The sequence below is a fragment of the Rhinolophus sinicus genome, chromosome 18, assembly GCF_057876585.1.
Source record: "Rhinolophus sinicus isolate RSI-liver-muscle chromosome 18, RSI-T2T, whole genome shotgun sequence".
Taxonomy (NCBI): domain Eukaryota; kingdom Metazoa; phylum Chordata; class Mammalia; order Chiroptera; family Rhinolophidae; genus Rhinolophus; species Rhinolophus sinicus.
The window spans coordinates 67,238,536-67,252,991 of NC_142518.1; the positions used below are offsets into that span (position 1 = coordinate 67,238,536).

Consider the following 14,456-nt stretch of genomic DNA (forward strand, 5'->3'; position numbering starts at 1 on the left):
GTGTCATGGCTCCATGCTTCACCGCCTTCTAATGTGTGTGTATATTTGGATGTTAGGGGGACGGGGAGGTCACTATGGTACATTGGATCCTCTGTCCTATCACTTCTCCTCTCCCCAAGGTACCGGAGTCTGAAACAATTTAACGTGGACATCTGCCAGACCTGCTTCTTGACAGGCAGGGCCAGCAAAGGCAACAAGCTACACTACCCCATCATGGAGTATTACACCCCGGTACGGAGCCTCCAGGCCAGGTGGGACGGGGAGGCAGCTCTCAGGTTCTGGGCCCTTGATCTACCTGGCCATGCACTGGCTACCTGTATTCCGCTCTCCTCCAGGGAGCATTCTCCAAACAGTCCTAGTGATTCACCAGTTTGTGGGATTCAGGCCTCTCTGTTCTTCCCGCAGAGCTTCCCCCTCACCGGGGCCACAGCTGGCTATAGCAGCCCAGGACACCCTTAACCATTTAAAAGGCACTCACTATTTTCCTGCAGAGAGAAGCCTCAGGAAAAAATAGAGAGAGTAAGGCAGTTCCAGGGGACAAGCCTTCTGTTGCTCACTTTAGTTTTTCTGGCCTGGTTTCCTATTTTGCTCCTGTCACCTGGTCTTCACCTGCTTCTTCGTCATTGCTTCCATCCATTGTAGTCAATACCAAAGTTTGTCCTCACATCAATTACTGTGTCTCTTGGGATGGGGTAGGGGGTGTGTTCTTTACTTGGCTCCCCAATGCCACTTGGTTTTCATTGGAAACCATGCCCTTCATAGCCCCCTGAATCCAGGTTGGTTAGCATCCATGAACTCCAGCCGCAGAATTTCTCCTCTGCTGTGGCCAGGATCCACAGCTGCAGGCTTTGCTGCCTGACTGAGCTCTCTCCCATTTACCACGCCATCTTTCAGCCTGTTTCTTCACAATCCATCCCTCCAAACTGTCATACCTTCTCCAAATTCTGTTGCCACAGAAACATGTGTGACCTGGTGAGAGCAGGGGCCTTGCCCTTTATTTTTCTTTTATTATCATTTTCAAGTAAACGTTATAAAAGTCAAGGGAGACTGGCTCAAGATGGTAGACTGGTAATCCTCTACCTCCTGCTCATCTTCTACATCCCTAGAATTTATATAAATGATTTTTTTAATTCACTAATATGAGCTCATTGTAAAAGATCCACATTATATATAGGTGTTTAAAGTATAAAATGAAAGTCCTCCTCTGTCCTCAGCCTGGCCCACACCCCTCCTGTCCAACTTCTCAGAGGCAGCCGATGTTCACAGTTTGGCATGTGTCCTCTAGACCTTTCTCTAGGAGCAGGGTGAGGTAGGCATGGACAAGAGTGGATTACCAGTCCCATTCCCTGCCCTAGGGGAGCAGCCACACCTCCGCCAGCATATCCCGAAGCTATTAAGGTGAGTCCCCCTACCCTGTCTCCCCTCAGACCACATCCAGTGAGAACATGAGGGACTTTGCCACAACCTTAAAGAACAAATTCCGCTCAAAGCATTATTTCAGCAAACACCCTCAGCGAGGTTATCTGCCTGTGCAATCAGTGCTGGAGTCTGACTACAGTGAGACGTGAGTACCAGTGGCTGTGTGCGGGCTATGGGCAGCCTCGCTGTGCCCGGGGTTGTAAAGGGGCCAAGTCCCATGTGGGCTAGGGGGCTGTTCCAGGGCAGTTCAACCTGGGTGTGACCAGGAATCTGGCCTGAGAAATAGACCCTGTAAATCCAGTCTCTGTGTCCTGTTGCCATCAGCTCTTGCCCGTCTCCCTCATTTGGTGGCAGGGGACAGGGAGGGTGGTGGTGAGGAAACAGGCTGCCCAGTCCTTGGTCCTCTGAGTCTTTGCTGCTTTCTTCTAGGCCGGCTTCTTCCCCGAGGTTGCCACATGCTGACACACACTCCCGCATTGAGCATTTTGCCAGCAGGTACCATGAGGTTTGGGGGAGAGGGATTGTAAGGAGTCTCATCGGGAAGGGGTTTTCAGTTGTGGCAAAGAGACTGGAGTCAGAGCCAGGGGGATGTGAACAGTGGGGTATGTGGCAGCCAGTGAGGCCTAACACTTAAGGGTGGTTGGGGCAGCCCCCCCCCCAAACTGATGATCCTATTCTAGGATTAGGGTCCTTGCAATAAAAGCAGGCCCCACATCCTATTTTCCCTTCTGTTCCTGCTCTTTCTTCCCAGGCTTGCTGAGATGGAAAGTCAGAATTGCTCCTTCTTTAATGACAGCCTATCCCCAGATGACAGCATGTGAGTTTTCACAGCTGCTTCTTTTCCAGGAATAGCTCTCTTTAGGATCCCTCTGCCACTGTTTGGAGAGGGTACAGCCTCCAGGGGTGGGGGTGTGGTGGCTAGGGTCCTGGATGCCCTAAGGAGGGAAGGCTACTTTCTGGGCACGGTGTTTAGTAAGGGAAACAGTCTGCCCTCTATCTGCTGACCTGCGGAATGAATAGTGCACTATCTCCCTGCCCTCTGCCCAGATCCCCTCCTGTTGCAAGATCCCGTCCTTCTATACCCAGCTTTGAGGGAAGAAGAATATGCTCTCGTATAAAGTTGCATAAATGAGCCATTAGCTTATGCTCAGGATACCAAAGCCCCATCTAGTGCCACACCAACCCCGGGGAGACACCAGGGACTTGACTGAAGTGTGGCCAGAGAGACTCCATGGTATTGTAGCCCCAAGAAGGGGCCCTTCATCTCTAGGGAAGTACCTGGCCTGCTCAGAGGACCTAGGAGCTGCTGGCTCCTTGCACCAGTCTGGCCCTGACTGGGACTCAGGCAGGCAGTGATCCCCCCTGGGGGTGGGGAAGTGAAGGGTAGGTGGGGTGGGGGAGCAGCACAAAATAGAAAGTGATTTGCTCATTGTTTCCCAGGGGCTTTAAGTAGAACCCAGAAGCCCCAGCATCCTGGAAACACTCTCTCCTATGACCCTCAACCAGGACCTCTGCTACTTTTGAACACTTTCATCCCTTTTAAGGCTGAATACATGGCCTTTCCTTCTCTACATGACTTAGAAGTGAATCCTCCAGCCTGCATCTCCTGAGGCCTGAGCTGGGAGCTGAGAACTCATGCCCTGAGCTGTTTCTCGGTTCAGTGCCCGGCCACTTCCTTTCCTCTCCCCACACCCATGCAGAGACGAGGACCAGTACCTGCTACGGCACTCCAGTCCCATTACAGACCGGGAGCCAGGCTTCAGACAACAATCTCCATGCAGCATGGTCACAGAAAGCAAGGGAGAGCTAGAGAAGATCCTGGCCCACTTAGAGGATGAGAATCGGTGGGTATGGCGATGGCACAGATCTGTGCAGGTTCTAGAGTGAGACAGCTTGAATTCAAGTCCTGACACTTCCACATCCTAGCTCTGTGGCCTCGAACAAGTTCCTTATATTCTGTGACCTTCTATTTCCTCATCTGTGAAATGGGGATGGTGATAATACGTAGTTCCTCCCTCCTAGGGGCACTTGGGAAGATCAAATGATCAGGCATATAATGTGCTGGCCAGTGTCTGGCTTACAGTAAGCGTTTAAGAAATGCTAGCTATTCTAGTAATTATTTATATTTTTTTAACTCAACCCAAATATTTCCAAGTACCCATTAGATGCAAGCAGAAACAATGCAAACCAGATGAATACAGAAGAGCATACATGTCTCTGCCTTCAAGGAACTTTAAGGGTTGGACTGGAATGAGATACTTAGCACTTACTGAAAGTAATAGACAAAGAGGAAGGTGACACTGCATAGCCCCTTTGAGGACTGGAAGAGGGAATGTGACGATGACAGGGATGGCATTAATCTCCATAAAGTACCAGTGGCAGCAGCGGCCTGAGGAGCATCCAAGCCACTTTGGGGGCATGTAGTAGAATCTGCAGTATCGCTAAGAACAGTGCTTCTCAAACTTAGTGAGCATGCAAGTCACTTGGGGAGCTCGCCAAGATGCAGATTTTGATTCGGAGGTTTGGGGTGGGGCCTGAGTTCCTGCATTTCTAACCAGCTCCCAGGACATGCCCATGCCACTGGCCCACAGACTGTGCTTAGAGTAGCAAGTCCTTGGAACAGGGCCAGTCCGTGAGGTATCTGTTACTGGTTCAAGACAAGATAAATACAGAAATAAAGAGTAAGCTTTTAGAAACTTTTATAGCAATTTGACATTGCCATGACATCCCAGCACATAATTAATGGACTTGTTTTCATTGAATAGGGTGTAGACCAGTTTGAGTGTTGTTGAACTTATGTGGCAAGTCATATGTGGTGTGAGCTGTGTGCTAGCTATGCACATTTAGACCACATATGGGTCCACAGTGGATTGAAAAATCCCCCTGGGTTTTCACTATGGATAGTTTCTTGTTTTTGTTTTTGTTTATTTTTTGTTTTAATTTTTTTCAATTACAGTTAACATACAATGTTATATTAGTTTCAGGTGTACAGCACGGTGTTAGACATTTATATACCTTATGAAGTGATCCCCCCTGGTACTGTCTACACTATGGATAGCATGAGAAGCACAGCATTAGAGCAGCAGTGGCGGGCCCTATGAACCATTGGGGAGAGAGTAATTCTGTTGCAAAAAAGAAAACAGTATTGTCCGCCAAAGTAGACCATCTCTTTGGAATCTATTTTCTTGATGACTCAACATGGGTGTTCAAAGTAGGCCAAAGAAGTGAGTAGTTGACAGAAGAGGCAAGATGGGTGGTCTTTTGTTAATGTTACGTCTTCCTCTGGAATCTAAAAATCTTTAAATGGAGTGGTTGAGTCGGTGGCCCTAATGCCTCCTTTATTTGCAGACTGTGTTTCTGCCTCATTTTAAGGTCAGAATTAATCCCTGAGGCAGCACTGCAAAGCCCAGAGGCATTTGTTATATGAAATGTCAACTCTCTCTGCTCTGAAGCCCAATGATGGCAGAGTAAATGACATATGTGCTGGAGAGGAAGTGGATATTGCCATTCAAGCAACAAGCCAGCTGAGGTGGGGATGGGGTTGGGAGAGCAAAGGGATTCCTCACACCTAGATATGAAGGGGCATCTGGGACCTGGACAGTCAACACCTCGTTATGGCCATGCGTCTTGGCTTCCCTGGCCTTGGCAGGATTCTCCAGGGAGAGCTGAGACGCCTGAAGTGGCAGCATGAGGAGGCTGCTGAGGCACCCGCCCTGGCCGAGGGCTCTATTGAGGTGTCACAGGACCACCGCAATGAAGAGCTTCTGGCCGAGGCCCGGATCCTTCGGCAGCACAAGAGCCGCCTGGAGACACGCATGCAGATCCTTGAAGACCACAACAAGCAGCTAGAATCCCAGCTGCAGCGCTTAAGGGAGCTGCTCCTGCAGGTAAGGCTGGAGCCAGAGGAAGGACAAGAGCAGCCCCCGAGCACAGGGTGGAGAGATGGGGAGCCGGAGAGTGTGGCAACAGGGAGGGAAGAAAGAGCTCCTTGGCAGTGGCTGTTAGATGACCTTCTGAAGAGACCTGGGCTGGCAGTTGGGGAAGGGGGGAAGGAAGGGGCTGGTAGGTCTCACTGCTGGGCCAGTTCTCTTCCACTTAGCTTCCACTCCACCCTCGTGTGTTACTCTCAAGCCATTGTGGGGCCTGGGGCAGAGGGAGGCCTTCTGAGGGCTCATATCCCCACAACCCTTTTGAACCCAGTATTGAAAGAACAAAGTTCGAAGAATCATCCAGAGCATTCATTTTGCTATTATGATGTTTGCTGGAAAGAAGCAGGTTTGGACATCTTCACAAGAGAGAGATTTTTGCTGTGAAGGGAGCTCTTGTTATTTTTTGTCCCTTTCTTCTTTGAGAGGTAGTGTATATGATGTAGTGTAGCTCTGGAGTCAGACAGCCCTGTGTTTGAATGTGCCTCTGCCAAATAGTGGCTGTGGGTGTTAGGAAAGTTATTTAGTTTTACTATGTCCCTGTACCCTCACCTGCCAGACAGAGATAACATACCAACCTCATGGAATTGTGGTGAACATAAATGAGATAATGCATTTAAAGAATTTAGCACGATGCCAGGAATATAGTAAACACTTCATAAATGTTACCTATTATTGTCATTATATGTACCAGGTGATACCACCCCCTGCCTCTTCCCCAGATTCTCCAAGGGATGGTCTCTAGATGCCTGGAGGTGTCTAACATGTGATATGTCATGAACTGAAGATCAAGTGTGCAACTCTACGTTTCCAGAGAGAATTGGGTTCTAAATAGTTTAATTATAGCTGAAATGACAACAAGAGACCTTTAGGTGCAAATCTTATAAGACCATTCTTATAAGAACTGGGAGACTCTGTCATATGTTGTTGAAGGAAGAAAGTAATTGGTACTTGAGTAGTCTAAGAAGTTTCCTTAAAGGGGAAGCCACTGTTTGAGGCACTGCCAAAGTGTCTTAAAGTCCAAGGGCAAAGGGATGGGCATGGGATATCTAAGGCCCCTTTTAAGCTCAGGATTCTGTCAAAGCAAGATCTGGAAGGCAAAACCACTTAAGTCATGCATTACCTCTTGCTAGCCACCCACCGAATCAGATGGCAATGGCTCTGCAGGCTCGTCCCTAGTTTCATCTCCACAGCAGTCGGAAGGCAGTCACCCCCAGGACAAGGGACGTACAACTCCAGACACTGAGGCTGCAGGTGAGTTCCCCAGCCCTTCCCAGCCCCTTCCTCCATGCTTTGTCCTGCCTCAGATCTCCTGCCTAAGGTCCTGCTAGGGCTGGGACTGGTTTTTCCTCATGGCTTTGAGCTTAGTGTCAGGCATGATTGGCTTATTGACTGATTCATTCATTTGTTTATTCTATACATGTACATTGAGCACCTTCCCTTCCCTACACATTGTGCTGGGAAGACACAAATGCTGTAGGTTTGCCCTTCAGCTGGCCACATCCTACCTCGGCCCCTTGGCCTCATCGGGGAACCTGTAGTTCTCTCCCCAAATTTCTCTCTTCCAATGCAGATGATGTGGGTTCAAAGAGCCAAGACGTTAGCTTGTGCTTGGAGGACATCATGGAGAAACTCCGCCATGCCTTTCCCAGTGTGCGAAGCTCTGATGTGACTGCCAACACCCTGCTGGCCTCTTGATGGAGCCAGATTCCCATCCTGTCATCCATAGTCCTCTCCCAGTTCTGGTCAAAGACTTCCCTCAGCCTTCACCCAACCTTTCCAGTCCCTACTGGCCCCACAATTCTCAGCCAGTGTTATTTGGGCTCTGGGCAGCAGCAGGGATCTGGTGGTATGTGAGGTGGGTGTGTGGGGGCCAGGGGAGACACAAATGCTGTGGGTTTGCCCTTTAGCTGGCCAGGGGAGGGAGAGGCATGTTTCCTCTGACTCTAGAAATGTGCCCTTTAATCCTCAAGTTTGAGACCAATCCCTCAAGTTTGCTTCTGCTGCAGCCCAGGAAAATAGCACTTGGAGGCTATTCAGATGGGGAGCAGGGAAGCTGCCTTGCAGAGCTAAGCAGTGCCCACTGGCGCCTTTCCTTCTCCATGGAATCGTGGCGATTGGGAAGCCTAATGACCCCAGGGTTCCAGCATTATGAATCCATAGGAGTTAGCCCGACTCTCTAGCCCAACTCAGGGAGGTAAAAGGGTATCCCCAAGACACACCCTCTCCAGCAACGTGCCCCTGAAAAACTCTGGGCAGCATGTGTCATGTTGCTTCAGCTTGAGGGCATATCTTTAGCCATCCTGATGCTACCTAGATGTTGTTTCATCCTCGAATATCTTCAGTTCCTCTGCCTCAGTCCCTGGCAGACCGTCCTCAAGGCGAGAGCAGTTCATTCTGATTTCTATTTCCACTTTACATTTGGAAACGTCAAAGGAATACTTATGAGCTTAGATTTTTTTCCCCCTGATCCTCCTCTTTCCTGAGGGCCTCAGCATCCTGAGAGATTAGCTGAAGCCCCTTGGCTCTTCTGAGTCTGTGCTCCAGCCCTGGGGGAGGGCCAGCTGCTTGCTTAGCAAGGGGGTATTTCCTTGGATGAAGAGGGAAAGCCACCCACTAACCTGGAGGAGTGTGACTGCCCAACACCCTTGCTTCTTTTAGAAGCAGGGCGTGACCTTTGTTCCTTTTAGATTGAATCGGAGGAGGTAGCTGATTGTCCCTAGCTGATCATAAGGCAGATGCAACAGGCCACCCTGAGTAGCAGGCCCTTCCTAGGGGCCACTGGCCACTTTCCACCCAGGCGACAGCAGGGTCTTCCTTTGTGTAAAACTGTCCTCTCTAACTCTGGAAGGTGAACCCAACCCTCAAATTGCATTAACTCTTCCTAAGCAACATATACCATGATCCCTTTCTCCAGAAACTGTTCAGAGTAGATAGCAGGTGGAGGAGGGAGTGGGCTTGGGAACTTTGAACAGAGTAAGAGCCCACTTAGGCAGCTTTCTATCAAAAGCTTTATAACCTAGAACCCTGCAACTGACTTCATTTGCCTAAGTTTATATACATACATTTCTATCCTACATATCTACTGTCCACTAGGACTCCCCTGGCCTCACTCACACATTAAATTCTAATAGCTCTTGAAGTATTAATGTTCTGCCTTGCTCTTTGTTAGCCCAAGCCTCTGGTTGAACAGATAGATGCGTCCTGGCTGCTCCCCTGGGATGCCTCTCCATTCATGTTTGGGGTGAGCTGTCTTCAAAACCAAAGTCTGTGGCCACAGAGAAATCAAACAGGAAGAGTCACTCTCTTCTCTTCACTCACTCCAAATCCTGTTCCCTTGAGACCTGGGCCTTGGATGAATTTTCCTGGGCTCCCTAAACAATGGTTCAGGTACAGAAATAGAGCAAATCAAGGCTTGACTCACCCCATACAGAAAAGAAGGAAGAAATAGGCTTTTATTATTAGCCTTTGCCAGGCTAATACACAGAGTACATCTTCTAACCCATTCCAGTTCTTAAGTCTGGCTCAGGGCCATAAAGAAAGCTGCGGTTGCCACTGAGGTCAGGAGGGTGTGAGGTGGTTGGGGTGCTGTGTTTTAATGAAGCAGTGGGCCAGTGGGTAGAACTGCTGGGAAACTAGATTTATCTGCTACAGGGGAGGGAGGGCAGCAGCTTGGGTCCGAAAGCCTGGATTGCCTCCTTTTAGAACCACCAGGGGGCACTAAGCCATAGGTCCAGCATGTCAGACCTCCTCACAACACGTGCCTTAGTGCTCACGAGGTCTCTGGCAGGAACACTTGGGTATCTGGATGTATGATGAGCTGGTGTTAGGGCATCAAACGCACAGCTTGGGCATCTGCCTGTGAGTGGGGGGAAGCTATATCTGTAAGGGCCTAGATTGGGGGCAGGAATGGGATAGAAGAAATTTGCTATAGAACAGAGAGCTCAGAGTCTTTGAGGCATGCCTGCTTAAGCCTTAGGAGGGTAGATGTTATGAAACAATCTTTTACCAGGAAAGTCCTGGAAAATCCTTTCTGTAACCCCCACTCCACTCAGGAGATCTTAGGCTGCTGAGGGCCTGTGGCAACTGCAGTGGGCCAGGCATGGGAGGAAAGATGCAGATTTTGTTATGTAGGATTTGTGCTGTAGGTGGACTGAAGCAGCAGGTCAAGAGTTGAATTCTCATTAACGGGGTCACAGACATTTTGTGGTCCTGTGTTTACCTTAATGCCTGGGGTGAGTATAGGCATACCTCGTTTTGTGGTACTGCGCTTTATTGCACTTCACAGATGTTGTGTTTTTTACAAATTGAAGGCAAGACTCTCCACCAGCAAAAAGATTACAACTCCCTTTATTGTGGTGTTCTGGAACTGAACCTGAAATATCTCGAGGTATGGTTGTATATCACTCAAGGGTCCAGTGACAGTCACTGCAGCATGTGCGGGCAGTTTGCCTGCCGCAGTCAGGTACTGGTAAATGGATCCTTGGGCACTGTGAATACAAACGAGGGTGGGATTGACTGAGATGTGTCGTATGTTGTTCAGCATCTGTTATGTGTCGTGTCTCCTAGAGGCCTCATGTGTGACGCTGTGCCGTTTATGGCCCTGTACTGGAAGTATGGTGAGGGGAGTTGCTGGGTAGGCAACCTGAGGAAAACCTCAGACTTGTGGGGTTAGCATCTGTGATAAAGAATGTGTTTGCTGAGGTTGTTGTCAAACTGTTAGGGAACAGTTAGTATTGATAGGCGATTTATTCTCAGCAGAATCTGATAGAGGCCAAAAAGCCATTATGAGGGTGCCTCTGCTTAAAGCGAGAGCGGAGTGGAGTCATGTTGAGTGGGAAATTGTTAGGGGAGGCTGACTGGCTGTATGGTTCCCTAGGGAGGACATGTGCCCTTCCCTCCAGAATGGAAAGGCTGAAATCCAGGCTCTCAAGTACCCATTTCCTTCAAGGCTCAAAGTTTGGAAATATTTTCTTGCACAGAAAACTGTTTGCGTTCTCGTGCTCCAGGAACTGGGCTGGCAGACCTGCAGTAATGAGAAACCCTGGGGGCAGACAGAGGCCAATCCTGGGAGATGTTTTGCCTCCAGACTCATTTTAAGGAGCCTGGACTGCCTGAGGTGTGTGTTTGGGACCTGGGCTCCATACCCACCTTCGGGCTAGTGTTCCTTCAACACACAGTCTCACTGGCAGACTTATGGCTTCTGAGAACATTTCAGGCCAAGAAGCTCATCAAACTTCCTTTGACATATGTGACAGATAACCAAGAAAGTAGCTGTCTTAAGAGGAGCAGCCCAAGGGAGAAACTGGGGGCTTTGCTCTAGGGTTATGGAGACTTAGCTGTTCAGTGAGGCACCTGTATCTCTGGGCCTCCCTGCCAAAATCCAGCCCTGGGAACAAAGGAATACTTCAGCTCCTTCTTACTCTTTTAACACCAACGCTGTGGGAGAAGGAGAGGCTCAAGGCCAGGGCTCAGCTCCCAGCCTCCATCTCCTCCCACAGCTGCTGCATTTGGGGGGAAGGGACCTGCTGAATGTCCTTGCTGTCCCCAGAGCAGTATTGAGGCCAGACTGAAGACCACTTTGCTGCTTGCTGGCTGCAAGAACTGGTCCCAAGGATGGGAGCTGGAGAAGGGATTCCGAGGAGCTGGTAAGGGTGGTGCATAAAGTCTAGATGTCTGGGAGTAAGGGGCAAGGCTGGAAGCAAATTGGTTAACTTTCATTGCCACTCACTGTGGTGCTTGTCCTCTTTCCCTTGGATTGCTTTGAAAAGAATAAATTTGTATTTGTTCACTTTGATTCCTCTGGTTATACTCTTTGATTCTGATATTATACATCCTTCCCTGGTCCAACACCTACTGGACCAAAAAAACACCCCACCAGCTGCATCCACCACAGTTACCTGGAGTGGTTGCCTCTTAAGGCTTCACACAAATTAGCTAGTTATCCCATCACGGAATGAGCTCTTTATAGCAATGGTTCTCAGCACCATCCTCATCAGTCTGGGGAATTTTGTACCACCCTGGAGCAATATGTAAAAAAAGGACAATGCAGTGAGTTTCCATAAAGTTACATTTATTCAATTTATATGTCTAGCCCTTAGACTTATATTAAGGAGATATATATATATATATATATATATATATATATATATATATATATATATATATATATATATCCCTGTGAATGGGTGGTGATAGTTTTCACAAATGCCATTTTCTGGCTAAATAAAACTGTCAGTCCTTCTTGCATACCACAAATTTTTCTTTTCTCACCAATCTATAACAGCATTGTCCAATAGAAATATAATGTGAGCCACATGTGCAATTTAAAATTTTCTAGCAGCCATATTAAAAAATCAAAATAAACAGGTGAAGTTGATCTTAATAATATATTTTATTTAACTCAATATATCCAAAATATCTTTTAAATTAAAGTTTATTGGGGTGACAATTGTTACTAAAGTTACATAGATTTCAGGTGTACAATTCTGTATTACATCGTCTATCAATCCCATTGTGTGTTCACCACCCAGAGTCAGTTCTCCTTCCATCACCATATATTTGATCCCCTTTACCCTCATCTACCACCCCCCGCCCCCCTTACCCTCTGGTAACCACTAAACTATTGTCTGTGTCTATGAGTTTTTGTTTGTTTGTCTTGTTCCTTTGTTGTTATCAGAATAAAATAATTATTGATGAAATATTTTATATTCCTTTTTTAAAAAAATAGTCTTAGAAATTGTCAAATAGCCTGACAGATTCTGCTGGTAAAGAAACAAGAAACCCACAAAGACCCAGACAACTGATTACTTATAGCAACACCAAGAGCATGAATAGCAATGGTATTAGCTCTCTGCATCCCTTGTCCCACAGGACAACACTGAAGCAAAAGGGGTCCTATGACATGCACCGTGGATGGTGGGGCAGCCTGTTGCTGCAGCTAAGCAGTTTTATGGCTTGCAGACGTTCCGTTGGGATTGGGGGGCAGGCAGAAAGTCCCATGCCTCAACAGAATGACGGGGAGGGGATGAGAAACTGCCTCATGGCAGCCTCCCTCAAGATAGGGAGGTAACTGAGAAAGATCTTGTAGCAGCTCATGAGAGAGCCTATCTTCCTGTGTTCTGGAGGATTACAGGGCGTTCCACCCAGGCCCAAGGCAGCCTACAGTTGAGCCTTGCCTACGTGGCCTGTGTGGATAGTGCAAGGTCGTCAAGGTGCTGACACAGCGCAGCCTCCCTACAGAAACCTGGTGTATATTTTATATTTAGCACACATCTCAATACAGACTAGCCACATGTGAAGTGCTCAAAAGCCACATGTAGCTAGTGGATACCATATTGGACAGTGCAGGTCTGTTAACATGCAAAAGTCAGAATCACTGGGCTATAGATAAAGAAAACTTTATGGGGTATCATATTTGTGTGTATTGGGTGGTGGGGAGAGGCATGGCAGCAACAAGCCTTGGGGGACTGGAGGGCAGTGGTGAAGCAGTTACTACAGGATACAATGAGACAGGGCAGCAGAGGGAATGGAAGGGTCCTGCAGACACATGAATTTGACCTTGCCCCTTCCTGTTGTCTTCCCCCCCGCATCTCAGCAGAGCTCTGGCTGCTCTTGGGCTGCGGTATCAGGCAGAGGCTGGACAGGGTTCTTCTACCTCTGTCACCCCTGGATGCCACCTGTCATATATATGCCACCCTCACTGGCCTCAGTCTCTCATGGCCCCAGGGTACTTTTTATGTTTCTATTCCAGTTTTCTGCCTTCTTTCATCTGAAAAGGCCTACTGCTTTTCTTCTTCTCCTTCTCCTTCTCCTTCCTCTTCTTCTTCTTTTTAGTTTCAAGTGTACAAAACAATGCAACAGACATTTACACCCCTCACAAAGTGATAATCCCCTCCCCCAATCTACTGCCCCTCTGATATCATATATAACTTACAATTCCATTGACTCTATTCCTTATGCCGTACTCCACTGTGGGGGGGGGGAAATATATATATATGTATATATATATATATATATGTATGTATGTGTATGTGTATATATATATGTATGTGTATGTGTATATGTGTATATATATACACATATATGTATATATATACATATATATAAAATTATAGTTGACATTATTATTCAGCTTCAGGTGTACAGCACAGTACACAGAAACAGACTCGAAGATACAGGGGGAAAAGAAATGGGGTTGCTAGGTGGAAGGAAGTGGGGATGGGGGAAAAGATAAAGGGATTAGAAAGTACAAATTAGTCACAATATAGTCATTGTGATATTGAAATACAGCTTGGGGAATATAATCAATAACGTAAAAATTTTGTAGGGGATCGAATGGGCACTTGTCTTATTAGGGAGACCACTTCATGGACTGTGTAAGGCCTATCTGCTTTTCAAACTCTCCCTCTTCCCCCACTTTCTGCCTCTGACACTCAATTCCTTTTCCCCATTCTCTTTTCATCTTTTAAATTCTGGGTTTCTGAGGGTGAGAGGAAATTGCTTTTTATATCATCTTGATTTTCAAGCTGTCTTCTAACTTCTCTCCTAATCTTGGCTTCATTTCGTTTGCCCTTAACATTTCAATCTCCCTTAGTCCCTTCTTCCCTGCATTAGCCATCAGCTAATTAGCCCTTCTGTCGTCATCCCTCCTCCATAGGCCCTGCCCATACTTAGTGACCTCCTCTTCTCTGCCCTTGGCTTATTAACTTCAGCTTGGAATGCGAGCACTAGAAGCAGCAGAGAACACTTGGGAGTATGTTTCCTAGAGCAGTACCAACGTGATCAATTGGAAGCAGACCTGGGTCTAGGTGGGCTACTTCCAGAAAATCCTCAGATGCCTCTTGGTAATAAGCATTATCACCCTTGATTTCCAGATGAGGAAACAGAGGCTCTAAGAGGTGTAGGGACTTGCCCAAGGTGAATGGCAGAGCTGGGGTTCCAACCTTGTGTTTGTTCCACAACATAACACAAATATTGGAGCTGCCATTTTTACCACTTCTCTCTACCCTCTCTCGAAATCCCAATGCTATATGGTTATTATGAGATCATTTGCTTAGATCATTACAAGTTATCCTAAGAGCTCTTTGGAAGGAGCTCCAGCACTGACAG

General features: G+C 47.5%; 1 protein-coding gene across 12 annotated transcripts in view; it reads left to right on the forward strand.

Annotated features, from left to right (window-relative positions):
* DRP2 (dystrophin related protein 2) overlaps window positions 1–11,142 on the forward strand; it is a 40,869-nt gene extending 29,727 nt beyond the window's left edge. For 11 of the 12 annotated variants that reach the window (XM_088795298.1, XM_074323372.2, XM_074323373.2 and 8 more), the window contains 8 exons: window positions 120–231; window positions 1,428–1,564; window positions 1,849–1,914; window positions 2,171–2,236; window positions 3,120–3,263; window positions 5,069–5,306; window positions 6,479–6,599; window positions 6,919–11,142. In XM_088795298.1, the coding sequence (XP_088651424.1) occupies window positions 120–231; window positions 1,428–1,564; window positions 1,849–1,914; window positions 2,171–2,236; window positions 3,120–3,263; window positions 5,069–5,306; window positions 6,479–6,599; window positions 6,919–7,043 (1,009 nt within the window). In that variant the 3' untranslated portion in view covers window positions 7,044–11,142. The remainder of the gene's footprint in view (window positions 1–119; window positions 232–1,427; window positions 1,565–1,848; window positions 1,915–2,170; window positions 2,237–3,119; window positions 3,264–5,068; window positions 5,307–6,478; window positions 6,600–6,918) is intronic. The other variant, XM_074323375.2, reaches the window with a different exon arrangement.
* The last annotated feature ends 3,314 nt before the right edge of the window (window positions 11,143–14,456 follow it).